General features: G+C 38.2%; 1 protein-coding gene across 1 annotated transcript in view; it reads left to right on the top strand.

Annotated features, from left to right (window-relative positions):
* Positions 1-15,496, top strand: part of focad (focadhesin) — a 351,198-nt gene that overhangs the window by 169,465 nt on the left and 166,237 nt on the right. The window contains 1 exon segment of the mRNA XM_051930168.1: positions 14,815-14,947. Coding sequence (XP_051786128.1) covers positions 14,815-14,947 — 133 coding nt within the window.

Raw genomic sequence — 15,496 nt, 5'->3', positions numbered from 1 at the left:
AACGCCGGGTATATACAGCTCGTATATATATATATAGCAAAATACCCGCGCTTCGCAGCGGAGAAGTAGTGTGTTAAAGAGGTTATGAAAAAAAAAGGAAACATTTTAAAAATAACGTAACATGATTGTCAATGTAATTGTGTTGTCATTGTTATAACTGTTGCTGTCTTTTTATATATATATATATATATATATATATATATATATATATATATATTATATATATAATATACACACACACATAAACATTTATATACATATATATACATATCTACATATACACATGTACATATATATACACACACATACATAAACACACACATAAGACTTACTGAGTGAAACGGGCTTTCATTGACAATCATGTTACGTTATTTTTAAAATGTTTCCTTTTTTTTTTCATAACCTCTTTAACACACTACTTCTCCGCTGCGAAGCGCGGGTATTTTGCTAGTATATATATATATATATATATACATATACACACATACATGCAGTTTTAATAACACAGAAATCAATATAAACATTAACATCATTATCATATGAGAATATGAAGTAATATATAAGAAGCACATTTCATATAAATATAAATTATTAAACAGTAAACTTCTTCTGTAATTTGCTACCGTGGCAATTTGTGTGTCTGTCCAGGATTTTAAATGACCTGTAGCTCGCAAACCGTTGCACCTATACACTTGAAATGTGGTACACATATAGTACGTCACGTCTACTATCCGCTTTATGGGTGATGATTGTTTTAGTCTTTTTATCTTTATTTTATTTTATTGTACAATCAAGTCCTATCTGCGCACAGCACGGCAGCCGTGGGCGGATGCGTATGGTGTATTCACTCGATGTTATTGTGCATTGCGCTGTCAGTGGTATTTTGATAAAAGAATTTGAACAACATATAAGAAGCGTATAAATTATTAAACAGTAAAACATTAACATTTAAGAAGTAAAGTTACATTAAGTACTACTGCTGTGCCTTCGGGTATACCTCATTTTTTGTTTGCCCATTACATGCTTAAATTGCATTCCTAGTCTGAATCACAATGTGATTGTATGGGTGGTTACCTGGCACTGTAGGGTTGCCACCCGTCCTTTAAAATACGGAATCGTGCCGCGTTTGAGAATGAAATTGCGCGTCCCGTTTTGAATCAATACTGGACGGGATTTATCACGTATTTTTTTTATCATTTTTTTTTTAAAGCAGCGTCTCATGCAAATCATCCCACACGCATTTTATGAAGATGCCTCCTTTCCTACTTTTGATTGGGTAATACTTGATGTCATCGTTAGTTTGATTGGTGTTTTTAACTGTCCAGTGAGGAGGGCGTGACTTTCAACCGTAAGCAGATTTTTTGCATTGGTATCACTGACCTCGACGACGGCGACGTTATACGTCAAAAATAAATTACGATAAATGACGATTTTAGCGATACTTTATTACGACGGCGGCTACATAGACACGATCAAATAAAAACAAAAAAATCAAATAATCATTCTACATTTTCAAAACGTCGAAAAAACGACGGAATGAAAAAAAGGCCCACCCGACGACCCACCCATTCCATTTTTATATATATAGATAAAGGATAGTGTCAGTCAGTTTATTATTCTGTTGTGTCTTAAAAAGATGCTAGACAAAACTATTTACAGTGCTAATAAATGGCTTTTTAAAAACATAATTAAAGGGAAAAATTTATTTCAGAATAACATGTACAACTTTCTAATACAATGAAGAAAAGGGAACCTGGAATTCACAAATCAATAGTTACTGGCAAAGAGAGCAGTAATAATATTTTGCATGAAAATTTCTCAAAGTCTGGCTTACTATAATAGACTTGGTCTTTATGGAAAAAATTGCATAAAAAAGTGCAACCCTTTGAGCATCAACTGCAAAATATCAACTTTAAACAACTTCAATTTGACTTTCATTTAGGCCTATCATGCTGCAACACTGAGTAAAATGCATAACTAACTATAAAATGAGTTTGAATAAAATATGAATGACAAATGTTACCATCATTGTTACCAATACCAGCCATCATGATGTTACATCATCATGTGAATTTCCCCTTGGGATTAATAAAGTATCTATCTATCTATCTATCTATCTATCTATCTATCTATCTATCTATCTATCTATCTATCTGTCTGTCTGTCTGTCTGTCTGTCTGTCTGTCTGTCTGTCTGTCTGTCTGTCTGTCTGTCTGTCTGTCTGTCTGTCTGTCTGTCTGTCTCTGTCTGTCTGTCTCTGTCTGTCTGTCTGTCTGTCTACTGTATCATCGTGCATATGTGCAGGCTTCAGGATCTTCATTACTCCATACAGCTGTGCTTTTCCATAAAAACTGGTCCATCTGCTCTTAAATTCTGTGATGTAGTTAAAATTATTCCAACTAAGAATACAACGCATTTCATCCATTACCTATACAATAAGCACACTCTAAGTCAGCACATATTTTGATTTAAGAAACCATTTTCAAAAATATTTCAGTCAAATGTCTGTGTTTTATGTACTTACATGATCCAGTTCTTTAAAGCATGGGTAAGCCTCCCATAAAATCTATAAATTACCTCTGTGCATTAAATTCATGATCAAGGAGCTGGGTAACTGCAAATTTATTTGGCTTTGGCTTCTTGTAAAGGTCCTGTAGTGTTTTGTAGTGCCTGGCCTGTATTTAGTGGCAGTCAGCTATTCTGTCAACAGCTGCAAAAACATACAAATGAATAATCAAATCAGTTGTGTTTTCTAAACAGTCTGAACTAAGATGGGATATGACCATCTCTATTGTGCACTTACCAGATGGTTCACATGCTTTCTCTGCTGTAACTTCTTGGGTATGACTAGAAGGTGACACGTTAACACGCGTCACTGAAGCAATAGAATTCCCCGAAGATGCAGTGGAATCGGCCTCACCTGAATTCTCGACTTCAGCAGCATCAGGCTTGTCAGTGGTGATGCTGAGACATCTCTTTATTTATTTGAGGCATACAGTCCTGTCGCTTCTGAGGTGTGCAGATATTCTGTAGCCTTTCCAGGAGTTGTTTAAACACAGGTTCCTGTAATGAGATTACACTCTTTTAAAAAGTGTGCAAGTGAATACAAGGTGTGACTGCTCAGTCTAAATCCTCCATAAAAACTAGTTATTTACACTCACCCATGAATTTTGATCTTCAGCTGCATATAGCTTTGGATAATACTTGACTATACGTTTTGCCATTGAAAAAACCTCATGTTTGGAGGTATATTTGTCTTCCCTTGTTGTTGTCCTCAGTATGGGCACTATGTTGGTCACTGTAGTTCTAATTAATCTACAGCACAGATCCTTTGAAAGAATACAATGCTCCTCTTTCCCTATGTGCTGCAGTGTTTTCTGACCTGCTCCAACTCACTGTCACTATGAAGTATGTATTCAGAGCTTGGTAGTTGAATGATTTTAGAGGGGCTGGCTTCTCTTCAAAGTTTTCTGGAATATCCTTGCTCACTGGATTGAAGGGTAGGTGAAAGACTGGCATTTTTTAGAGTACAGTGATCCCTCGCTATATCGCGCTTCGCCTTTCGCGGCTTCACTCCATCACGGATTTTATATGTAAGCATATTTAAATATATATCGCGGATTTTTCGCTGCTTCGCGGGTTTCTGCGGACAATGGGTCTTTTAATTTCTGGTACATGCTTCCTCAGTTGGTTTGCCCAGTTGATTTCATACAAGGGACGCTATTGGCAGATGGCTGAGAAGCTACCCAACTTACTTTCTCTCTCTCTCTCTCTCTTGCGCTGACGTAGGGGGGTGTGATCAGGGGGGCTGTTCGCACACCTAGACGATAGGGACGTTTCTACCTTCTGTGTGCAGCTGCTTCCTGAAGGACATGCTGCACGGTGCTTCGCATACTTAAAAGCTCAAAGGGCACGTATTGATTTTTGACTTTGTTTTACTCTGGCTCTCTCACTCTCTCTCTATTTCTCTGCTCCTGACGGAGGGGGTGTGAGCTGCCGCCTTCAACAGCTTTGTGCCGCGGTGCTTCGCATACTTAAAAGCAAACAGCCCTATTAATCTGTTTGCTTTACTCTCTGTCTTTCTGACAGACTCTGCTCCTGACGGGCACTCCTTTGAAGAGGAAAATATGTTTGCATTCTTTTAATTGTGAGACGGAACTGTCATCTCTGTCTTGTCATGGAGCACAGTTTAAACTTTTGAAAAAGAGACAAATGTTTGTTTGCAGTGTTTGAATAACGTTCCTGTCTCTCTACAACCTCCTGTGTTTCTGCGCAAATCTGTGACCCAAGCATGACAATATAAAAATAACCATATAAACATATGGTTTCTACTTCGCGGATTTTCTTATTTCGCGGGTGGCTCTGGAACGCAACCCCCGCGATGGAGGAGGGATTACTGTATTGCATTCAGAAGAGGAGGGAGATGTGCAGCTGTCTTGTAAGTTATCTTGCTGCACAGAAAACTGCAGCTCCTGTTAAAAAATAATACAGGAAAAGGACATTGAAAATAGTCACCAGTTATCAAAACTGTTTATGAATTATGAAATTTGATGAAGCCTGACATAAATGGAAATATTTACTTTTATTTAACGTAAATGAAATTAGTAGTCAAAGACAGTATTGCTCAAATATCTGACCGCTTATATTTTAATTGTTAAAATTTTTAGGTAACTAAAAACAAAGTAGTCATCTTCTTTACTTCCTGGTAAAACACAGAAACAATATGTGCTCAGTTATCTATTGATATGGAGTATTTTCACAATATGTTGTATCGAACTAAATAAGTGCTACATGAGTACTGTGAAATTCTTACTTCTGTGTGCTAATTTACATGTAACACGCTATCATTCTCTGGCGCCATGATAAAGCTTATCAAAACATTTGTAAATTAATATAGACTTTGTATAAATTTCAAACATACAGTACATAAATATGTGTTTACACAAAGATTCATATGGTGAGGTGAACATGTTGGGACAACAGCCTTGATGGATGCATGAGCTGTCCTGTGCTCAGGTGTGACATTTCAAACTGCTTTTATTGAATTATGGAAAATTTTAATTGAGAAGGGCAAAGCCCAAGTTTCTACTCTTCAAATTTCCACATCTATAAATATATATTTATGTTGTCATCACTTTCATATCATAAACATCCTCCTTTTCCCTATTATCATTTATATTTCCCCCCTGCTTGATCTCAAATATCATCAGGACATGGACACTTCTGACATAAAAGTTGCTACAGAAGCATTTAATCTCAACATAAAGAACATAGCAAAAGTAATAATAAGTACATTGTTTGCTCAACAATATTTCTTATAAAAAAAAAAATGCTGACCTCTTGATGTACGGCCATGAGGTTTTCTTCGAAGGAAATGTTCAGATCTTCATGTGAAAGAGTCCCTAGAAGATCTTCTGTAACATTTGCAACTTGAAAGCAACAGAGAAGACCAGTAATTCATTCATATTTGAACATCATCTGCACAATTACCAACAGTCATTTCCAACTCAGGTTTTAGGCTTTAAGTGCTAAATTTACAAATTTTTATAAGTTTATGAGTTTCTTGAAAGATGGTACAAGTGCAAATCGTGATACCTTTTTATAAATGTTTTACATTTTGTTTCCTTTCTGAACAAGTATATCATACTGAGTGAGGTTTTAGGCAAGTTGAGATATCCTACAGAGAGGTATTTACCGTGTTGCCTGATCAAAGACACGATACATACGACTTACTAACTTAATTTGTGAGTGTATAAAATTAGCAGGGCGTTAACATTTCACTCAGACTGGGGCCTTCACCTGTGCTATTAAAGTAATAAAGAGCACTGTCTCACTCAAGGCTGACTCTAGAATATAGGCGAAGCTGTACAAGTCGTGCCCAGAACTTCGATTTTTTTATATGACGCGCTCATGTATGGTATTGATAAGGAAGTTAAAGGGGATAGGTGCTCCCATTGCAGTTTCAAGTGCAGCGATCTTTTATATTCAGGCAATAAGCTTACAATTGTGGATACCTTAAAATCGATTATAATTTAAAATTTAGAGGCCAGTATTTTAAAAGTTTTTCTTTAAAGGTATCTCAAATAGAAGCGACTTGGGTCATGTTCGCTTTTACTACCAGTAAGAGCATGAGGCGCATGCAATGCAGTTAGAACTTGGCACATTTTTAAAAGATACATTTCAATTTATTTTTAAGCAAGCAGAAGTCTGTATCAGAACGTCTTTAACAACTTTTTTAATAAATCACTAACAAATAAATCAACGACATTTAACTAACCTTTATTTCATAATAACTCTTTGTATATATGAAATATAGCAATGATGGCGCTCAATAAAAAGAGTCAGGTGTTACTGTGCAGCCTCAAACCACTCATTAATACCTAAAATGGCAAGAGAAGCGCTAAATGTACCAATATGTTCGAATGCAAGAACTGCGTGCAGTGGAAGTTATAATTCAGGCCAGTGTTTGCTGGATAAATTGCAAAGGTGAAAACCGGAAATGAAAAAATAAATATTTATAACATGAACACCTGCATTTATTTTTAACATTGTATGTAATGGTTACACGAAACTAGCTTGCCCCACTACTTCTGTTTTGTGTCGTAATGATTATAGGTATCATCGTGGACAGGCGAATTCTTGTGGATTCATAAAAACAGAATGCACTGCAGCAACAGTAAATGTCAATTAGAAACTTACCTTTTAATACTTCCAGTGTGACTTCGTCAAGTGAATCCATTGGTTTATATGTGTAAATATGTTACTTATCAGCTGCGAAGAGCAAAGCAGTATTTTAGATAACTATGTAACGTTATTAATAACCTTACGGTGAGAACGTTTCGAAATGTAACATCTGATGCGCTGGAAAGCTAAGGACGCTTCACAGGGAACGCGTTTATGCATGCTCAAAGAAAGATATGTTCCATTACATGACAAAGAAGGGGTCAAAAACAGGGCTGGATATTATATTTGAAAAAAAAAAAAATAACCGTATTTGTAAAAAAAAAACAAAAAACAAAAAAAAAACCAAAAACAATTGGACACTGCAAGGACACTAATTATACCATTAGCTTTTCATACAATGTCATTGACGTAAATAATTTTTTCCTAAAATAATGGAATGATCCTGTATGTTACATCACATAACAGTCGCTCAGCACTTGCGCTTTTTGCTGTTTAAACACCAAAGATGATTTGCCGTTGTTTTATTTGCTGCTCGTTTGTGGCTTTGAGTTTAAAACAACTTTTGAACCATATCAACACTACACATTATATTGTTTGGAGTTCATGATGCTGTGTCTTTGATAGAGATGTTTTGTCATTTGAAATTAAAATCCCTAACCTGGATAAATCCACCCGTTTTGGTGGTGCTATGAAGCTGGTTAATTTTAATTTCAGTGAGACTATATGACTGAAAAACAAAATATATATTCTTGTGAAGTACGATCATGGGGATATCATTGAACTATATAAAACTTTTAAAGATTCCTAAATTCTTGAATTTTTCTTTTTATGTTAATAGAATCCAGAAACATTGTTTGGATTAAGTCATTTATTTGACACTCTTGCATCAAACCACCAGACACATTTTTTATACAAGGGTCGTTTATTTTAAAATGTGGAAACCATTTTCATTTGAGGAAAAATATTACCACTTGAATATAATAAAGTTCTACCCTTTGCAGGGAATCCAGCTGTTAAATCATACTAGTTACAGAGAAAGGCCACTGAATTAGGCAAGTGTTAATCTGAAATGGCGTAGTTGTTAACAAAATCAAGGTTGTATTCTAAAACCTTTCTGGAATAAAAAGAGTTTAATTTAAGTCTCGGGGTTGTGTCTTACTGATTTCTTAAAACAAGACAAACCTAGAAAGTTTTGGTTCTTGAAATAAGAATACATGTCCTGCTATGCTCATCGCTGTAGTTGATAACAGGCTTTTCTCTCACAGTTGTGCTTTTTTTAAGTCGAAATTGTCTTGGAATTACACTTTTATATCTAAGTCAGATAGTTTAAGACCAGTTATCTTGAATTGAGCAAAATGATCTAGCAAGTATCATTGCAACGTGAGATATGTAATCTCTTGGGGCAAAATATTAGATATATTACCTTAAAATAAGAAATTTTTACTTGTTAAGAAAAAATGTTTTGCAGTGTAAAGCTGTTATACCGTTACATGTAACATGTATATAATGCATGGCTTGAAATCACAGCCATGCCATATTTCGACCAGTTTTAGAACTTAGTGACTATACCTTGTGTAAAAGGAATTGACTCGACACACTTAAAAAGGTTTCGGGCAGCCACCCGTATATTATCCCTGGCTGCAGAAGAGTCTTTGATAAATACAGAGATGTTCTCTATGTCGAGTCCAAAACAGAACTCATGAAGGTTTGTCAAGATGGCAGCTTTAAGGGATAGGACAGGAAGTGATGTTCTTCATTAGTCAGAGCAGGTGCCAGAAGTGATAATCTTCTAGGCGCCGGAAGTGATATTCTTCTGGGCGCTGGAACCGGAAGTGACGTCATCTGTTCTAAATCAGACAGGTTTTCCCGCGGCTTGTCTGTAGAGATAACAGGAGAAGGTTTAGTGCACCCTGCCACCCCCTGGCCTGGCGTGGAATTACCTTTGCTTGGACCATACAACGTCTTCCTAGTCGCACGTGTGTGACACTTGTATGTTTTAAATTAGGGTGTTCAATTGTAAACAAAAGGGCAATAATCAGCTTAGTTTGTTAGTATATTCATCCTACAGTTTAAATCAGTTATATTCCTTTTGTTTAAATTCTATCTGAATGTATAAATCTATGACATACCTTTCCTGAAAATAAGAGCTGAATATAATTTCGGGTGACCCTGTAATAGCATTGGACATCTGGAAACAACAATATTTGCGCATTTACCTTTGCAGAGTTGCTAAGGTTTGATCATCTGTACTAAATCTGACATAAAAAATAGTTGTTATTTATTCTTTATCAAATAAAATTTTGTGTATGGCGCAATGGCTTTCTGTTGTACAAATACAGTAAAGTTGCCCAGTAAGTGTCATTTCATCATGTAGTTACCTCCACCTATGACACACTGAAGCTGTAAGAACATGTAATTTTGCCATAGATATTAAATTGTTGGGCAGTGAAGTTAATTCTGTAGCTTAGGCCGTATATTTAAAGGAGAACAGAGAGTACATTTTGTTAGTTCATTAAGTGCAAAGTTATTAAATGTAAAAAAAAAAAAAAAAAGACTGAGTGATATCTAGGATAAATGTAAGATACACAAATGCTTTGTACCATTTTGACTTTGACTTATTATTGTGCCTGGGCAGACAGTAAGTCTCTGAAATTTCTCAGAAGAAAACTTTGTTGAACAGCAAGAATTTATTTGTGTTGTTCTTTTGAAGAATTGTTGTAAAATCTGCTTAGTATGCTTTATCATTTGTCATATTTTGTTCACCTTAATTGTACTATGCAACTGTATCAAAAAGTTTAGTATCCTCCAGATGGTTCAAAATTCTGCTACATAGTGCCTCAGTGAGCCTAACAGTGTCTGATTCTTACTGTTTTCAGTATTATCCTTAAGACATCTTGCAATCAAACACTTTAAATCAAGTATCACAGGGTATTCCATTTAATTCAATTGCAAATGGCGTTGCAAAAATAATAAAACTAGGTATGAGCCCAAATCAACCTTTATAGAATGTAAACAAAATAAAAACAAATAATGGAAATGTATTCCCAGGATTAGTGTAAAATGTGGTTAAAGTAAGTCAGTATTCACAGAAATCAGGCTAATTCTGTTCCAGAAAAACCTGCATTTACCCAAAACTACATTTCTGGAACAGGTCAAGCCATAGTTATGTGATCTGTGAGGTCAAAGATACAGATAACTTGCCAGTCCTTCTTATGGGTACAGGCTCATGATTTGCCTATTCCAGAAGCAAAGAGTCAAAAACATTCAGCGATCATCATGGCGCCACAGATGGCAGCCTCGGTGCCTCGTTCCTTGGTGCTTTCTCTGTTTTTGTTTGTTTGTTCCGTGATAAGCTGTCCCCCTCTGATCACATACAGCAGAGAGGAACTCTTACACATCGGTCAATTCGCTGGTGAAATTTTTTCACCGTCTTTCACTCAAACAGAATACTTTACAGAACTTTTAGTCGGAGGAGCAGCCGCCCTTTACGGAATTAGAAGGAGACGCCGACGAGGGAAGCGAGCCGGAGCGCTTGTTAAACTGCGCCACCGGGGATTTCGAACTGCGCTCCCTTCAATACACCTGGCGAATGTCCGCTCTTTGGCCAACAAGATGGACGAACTGCTTCTGTTAAACAGAACAAACACGGACCTTTCCAGATCTGCCGTCCTGTGCTTCACTGAAACCTGGCTTGGTGAGCACATCCCCGATAGCGCATTATACCTGCCGAGCTTCCAACTTCTCCGTGCGGACCGCATCATGGAGCTCTCAGGGAAAACGAAAGGAGGCGGAATCTGTTTCTACATAAACGAAGGTTGGTGTACAGATGTCACAGTACTAATCAAAACATGCAGCCCTCACTTAGAGTCTTTTTTCATTGACTGTAAACCGTTCTATTCACCGCGGGAGTTTTCCTCGTTTATTCTGTTTGGTGTTTACATCCCACCTCAGGCCTGTGTTAGTGAAGCATTACAACACCTGGCTGACCAGATAACTAACGTGGAGCACAAACACCCGGACTCCCTGCTCATTGTTCTTGGTGATTTTAACAGAGCAAACCTCAGGCAAGAACTGCCAAAATTCAGTCAGCATATTAAGTGTCCTACCAGGGACAAAAACACACTGGACCACTGCTACACTACATTAAAGGATGCTTATCGCTCTGTCCCTCGTGCTGCCCTGGGACTCTCTGACCATTGTTTGGTTCATCTTCTCCCAACTTACAGGCAGAACTTAAGATCTGCAAAGCCTGTGGTGAAAACGGTGAAGAGATGGACCAACTAGGCAAAGCTGGAACTACAAGCCTGCTTTGACTGTACTGATTGGAGTGTTTTTGAGTCTGCAGCGACAGACCTGGATGAGCTTACTGACACTGTGACATCCTATGTCAGTTTTTGTGAGGATATGTGTGTGCCCATGAAAACTTTTCGCACATACAACAACAACAAACCCTGGTTTACTACAAAACTCAGGCAGCTTCGTAAGGCTAAGGAGAAGGCCTACAGAAGTGGGGACAGAACCCTGTATAATCAAGCCAGAAACACATTGACAAAGGAGATCAGAGTAGCAAAGAGGTGCTACACTGAAAAGCTGAAAAATAGGTTTACAGCCAACGACCCTGCATCAGTGTGGAGAGGTTTGAAAGACATCACCAACTACAGGAAACCATCCCCCCATACTGAAGAGAACCATCAACTGGCCAACAAGCTGAATTTGTTCTACTGCAGGTTTGATAATCCCTCTTTCACACCTCTCACCCACGCCAATCAAAATACAGTCCCAGCACTCACTACCAAGCCCCTACCCCTCCCCACTGACACCATACCTGCACTCAGGATCTGTGAAGGGGACGTGAGTCAGCTCTTCAGGAGACAGAAGATCAGGAAGGCACCAGGTCCAGATGGTGTGTCACCCTCCTGTCTTAAAGTCTGTGCTGATCAGCTGGCCCCCATATTTACACAGATCTTCAACAGATCCCTGGAGCTATGTGAAGTTCCCTCCTGCCTTAAGCGTTCCACAATTATCCCGGTTCCAAAGAAAACCTCCATTGCAGGGTTAAATGACTACAGGCCAGTCGCCCTGACGTCTGTGGTCATGAAATCCTTTGAAAGACTGGTGTTGACCTACCTAAAGGACATTACAGACCCCCTGCTTGACCCCCTACAGTTTGCTTACCGAGCAAACAGGTCAGTGGATGATGCAATAAACATGGGACTGCACTACATCCTGCAACATCTCGACTCTCCAGGGACATATGCTAGGATCCTGTTTGTGGACTTCAGCTCGGCGTTCAACACTATCATTCCAGAAGTCCTCCACACCAAACTCACTTGGCTCACTGTACCAGCTCCCATCTCCCAGTGGATCAAAAACTTCCTGACAGATAGGAAGCAGCAAGTGAGACTGGGAAAAATCACATCCAGCACACGAACAGTCAGCACTGGCGCCCCCCCAGGGATGTGTCCTCTCTCCTCTGCTCTTCTCCCTCTACACAAATGACTGCACCTCAAGAGACCTGTCTGTTAAAATCCTGAAGTTCGCAGATGATATGACAGTCATTGGCCTCATCAAGGACAGTGACGAGTCTGTATACAGACGAGAGGTCGAACAGCTGGCCCTCTGGTGCGGTCAAAACAACCTGGAGCTGAACAAGCTTAAAACTGTGGAGATGACAGTGGACTTCAGGAGGAGCCCCCCAGTGCTGCCCCCTCTCACACTACTCAACAGCATTGTGTCTGCTGTGGAAAACTTTAGGTTTCTGGGATCCACAATTTCCCAGGACCTAAAGTGGGAACTAAACATAAACACAATTGTTAAAAAGGCTCAGCAGAGGTTGTACTTCCTGCGCCAGCTCAGGAAGTTCAACCTGCCTCAGGAGCTGCTCATCCAATTTTACTCTGCAGTAATCCAGTCTGTTCTATGTTCATCTATCACAGTCTGGTTTGGCTCAGCCACAAAACAGGACAGGAACAGACTTCAACGGACAGTCAGGATTACAGAAAAAATCATTGGTGTTGATCTGCCCTCCATTCAAGACTTATACAGATCTCGAGTCAGGAAACGGGCAGAAAACATCATTGCAGACCCATCACACCCTGATTACAACCTTTTTCAACTTCTTCCCTCTGGTAGGCGCTACAGAGCACTGTACGCCAAAACTACCAGACATGTGAACAGTTTCTTTCCTCAGGCCATCACTCTCATGAACACTTAAGTCAATCTCACAGCATCAGGGACAATACTAGGTAAAACCGGAGTCCAATTCCTTGTATGTGTACATATACTTGGCCAATAAAGCTGATTCTGATTCTGATTCTGATTCTGAGTTACTGGGGCAATCCATGCCCTGAAACTCACCTGCAAAAGTGCAAATTTAATATGAAGGATTAATGCTTTGCTGCATCAAAAATTGGAGGAGGAGTACTGAATTATATAAACAAAGGTCATAAATGTCTTTTCACAAAAGCTGACCCCACCTACACATCCAACGAAATGGTGAAAATGTCACACTACTTCCTGAACTAGCAATTGACACAGAAGCACAATTCCTTTACAAATTTCTGTTTAGAAAATGTAATCAGACCACAATCAGACATTCTAGCTTGCCCAGAGAAGTGTCTGCATCAGTGTTACCCTTTTACATCTGAAACTTTAATCCATTTATTTATTTATTGGCTGTTTTCTCCACAACACTGGAGATGTATATTTCAGTTAAAAATATAAGTAAATATTCAAATATATTTGAACTTATGTGAATGACGAATCCAGACGTACTCACTAGGAAGTGGCTTATCATCCAACTGAGAGAGAGATTTATTTAAGTTCTGTTTGACATAAATAACAATCTCCTCTCCCTTTTCTGTTTTGTCTTATCTTTCCTAAAAAAATGTGTAACCATCTATGCTATACTTACAGTATCTCCATGTTTGTTATTTAGCTAGGTTTTTATTATTGTTGTAATATCATAATTATGTTCTGCTACATACAACTCCCAACGCCCTCATTTTTTTTGGTACTTCCAGCATTAAGGCAAACTATTTTTAATGTGTGCTTTATTTTTCTTTTGCACTAAAACTTTAAGCTAGAATTTACTTAACCGTCCATATTTACACTATGGTTCATACTTTCATGTTCCTTTCTAAACCTTGCCTGTCCTAAACTCCCTGACCCAGCCCTTACCCCCAATGGTAGAACTGCTGCCTTGCAGTAAGGAGACCAGGGTTCACATTCTGAGTCCTCCCTATGTGGAGTTTGCATGGATTTTATCCAGGTGCTTTGGTTTCTTCCCATAGTCCAAAGATTGTTATTAGATATCAGGACGGCCACAGCTGTGTCATCAGCAGACTTGACAATGATGTTAGAGTCATGTGCAGGCATGCAATCGTATGGGTATAAGGGAATATAGCAGTGGACTCGGAACATAACCCTGTGGAGAGCCTGTGTTGAGAGTTAGGGATGGTGAGGTGTGGCCAAACCACCTGCAGTCTGCCTTAGGAAGTAAAAAATTTAGCTACACAATGAAATTCTCAGATGCTGGTCCTTACGCTTGGTGGTGAGCTCAGAGGGAATTATTGTGCTAGATGCAGAACTGTAGGGTATAAATAGCATTCACAAATAATCCCACATCTGAGTTGTCCAGGTGGGCCAGAACTGTATGAAGGATACAGGTAATGGCATCCTCTGTGAATCTAATGGAGTTATATGGAAACTGTAAGGGATCCAGTTCTTTTGGCAGATGTATGATTTTTGTCTTGTCTCTCAAAGTACTTCATTGTTATAGGTGTTAGTGTGACCGGCTGATAGTCATCCAGGCAGGTTGAACTTGCTTTCTTAGATACAGAGCCAGTGGGTAGTCTTTTAAAGCAAGTTGATATGACAGACTCGGTTAAGGAGAGGTTACTATACATGGATTCTTGTGGCCATTAAATAAAATAGACAACTTTGCAACATGTCAAATAAGGTTGATGCTATGTGTTTGGCATATTGTGTTTGAAATCTTCTGTGATTGGTTCATTTGTTTAGTCCAGGTCTTATTTGTAAGCTGTTAATCTAATTTTTAGTATTTTAGATGTATTAATGTTATATTGAGAACTATCAAGAATTGTTCGTTGTGCTTTGTCTCATCACAAGGTCAGACCAGAAATTAAAACACAAGAGTATGATGAAGAAAATAAAGAGGAGAAAGAAGAAGAAGAAGATCTGTCTGTGCCAGGACTCTCATATGTCAAACTCATTCCACTAACAGCTCCTCCTGTTCTTGCTGGTATTTTTTTATTGTGTGCATTTATTTTACACACTTATTTTGTTCTTGTCAGAGGTATATTGAAGCAGCATAGTTGTCGGGGCTCATTTATTTCTAGGGTTCTAGGGTCTGAATGATGCCTGAACGGAGTCTGCATTTTATTCTCATGTTTATGTTGATTTTTCTTTGTACAATCATAAAGATTTGCATGTTAGATTAATTAGGAATTTAAATTGATTCAAAGTGAATATCAATGTTTGCGTAAGTGTACCTTGTGATAAAATAACCACAATTTACACATGTATGTACAGGCAAATTAAACTGCTAGTGTATGACTTTATGGCTTGGTCTATGCAAGGGATCTAACTTGCCCTTTTAGAAAAAGAAAAAAAAAATCACTGTTCCATGAATTGCCATAAAGGGGCCTGGTGATTGCTGTAAAAAAGCAGCAAATTCAAATAAACAATGTTTTGCTTATCAGTATGTAAATAGAGAGTGCTCAGTGTTGAATAGATGGAGGGAAAGAATGAAAGTAAAAGCATTTAATGACAACAAAATGTGCATGTGACC

The sequence above is a fragment of the Erpetoichthys calabaricus genome, chromosome 7 (assembly GCF_900747795.2).
Source record: "Erpetoichthys calabaricus chromosome 7, fErpCal1.3, whole genome shotgun sequence".
Classification (NCBI taxonomy): Eukaryota; Metazoa; Chordata; class Cladistia; order Polypteriformes; family Polypteridae; genus Erpetoichthys; species Erpetoichthys calabaricus.
Note: the sequence above shows the minus strand (reverse complement) of the source record. Positions and strands in the feature narration are given on the sequence as shown.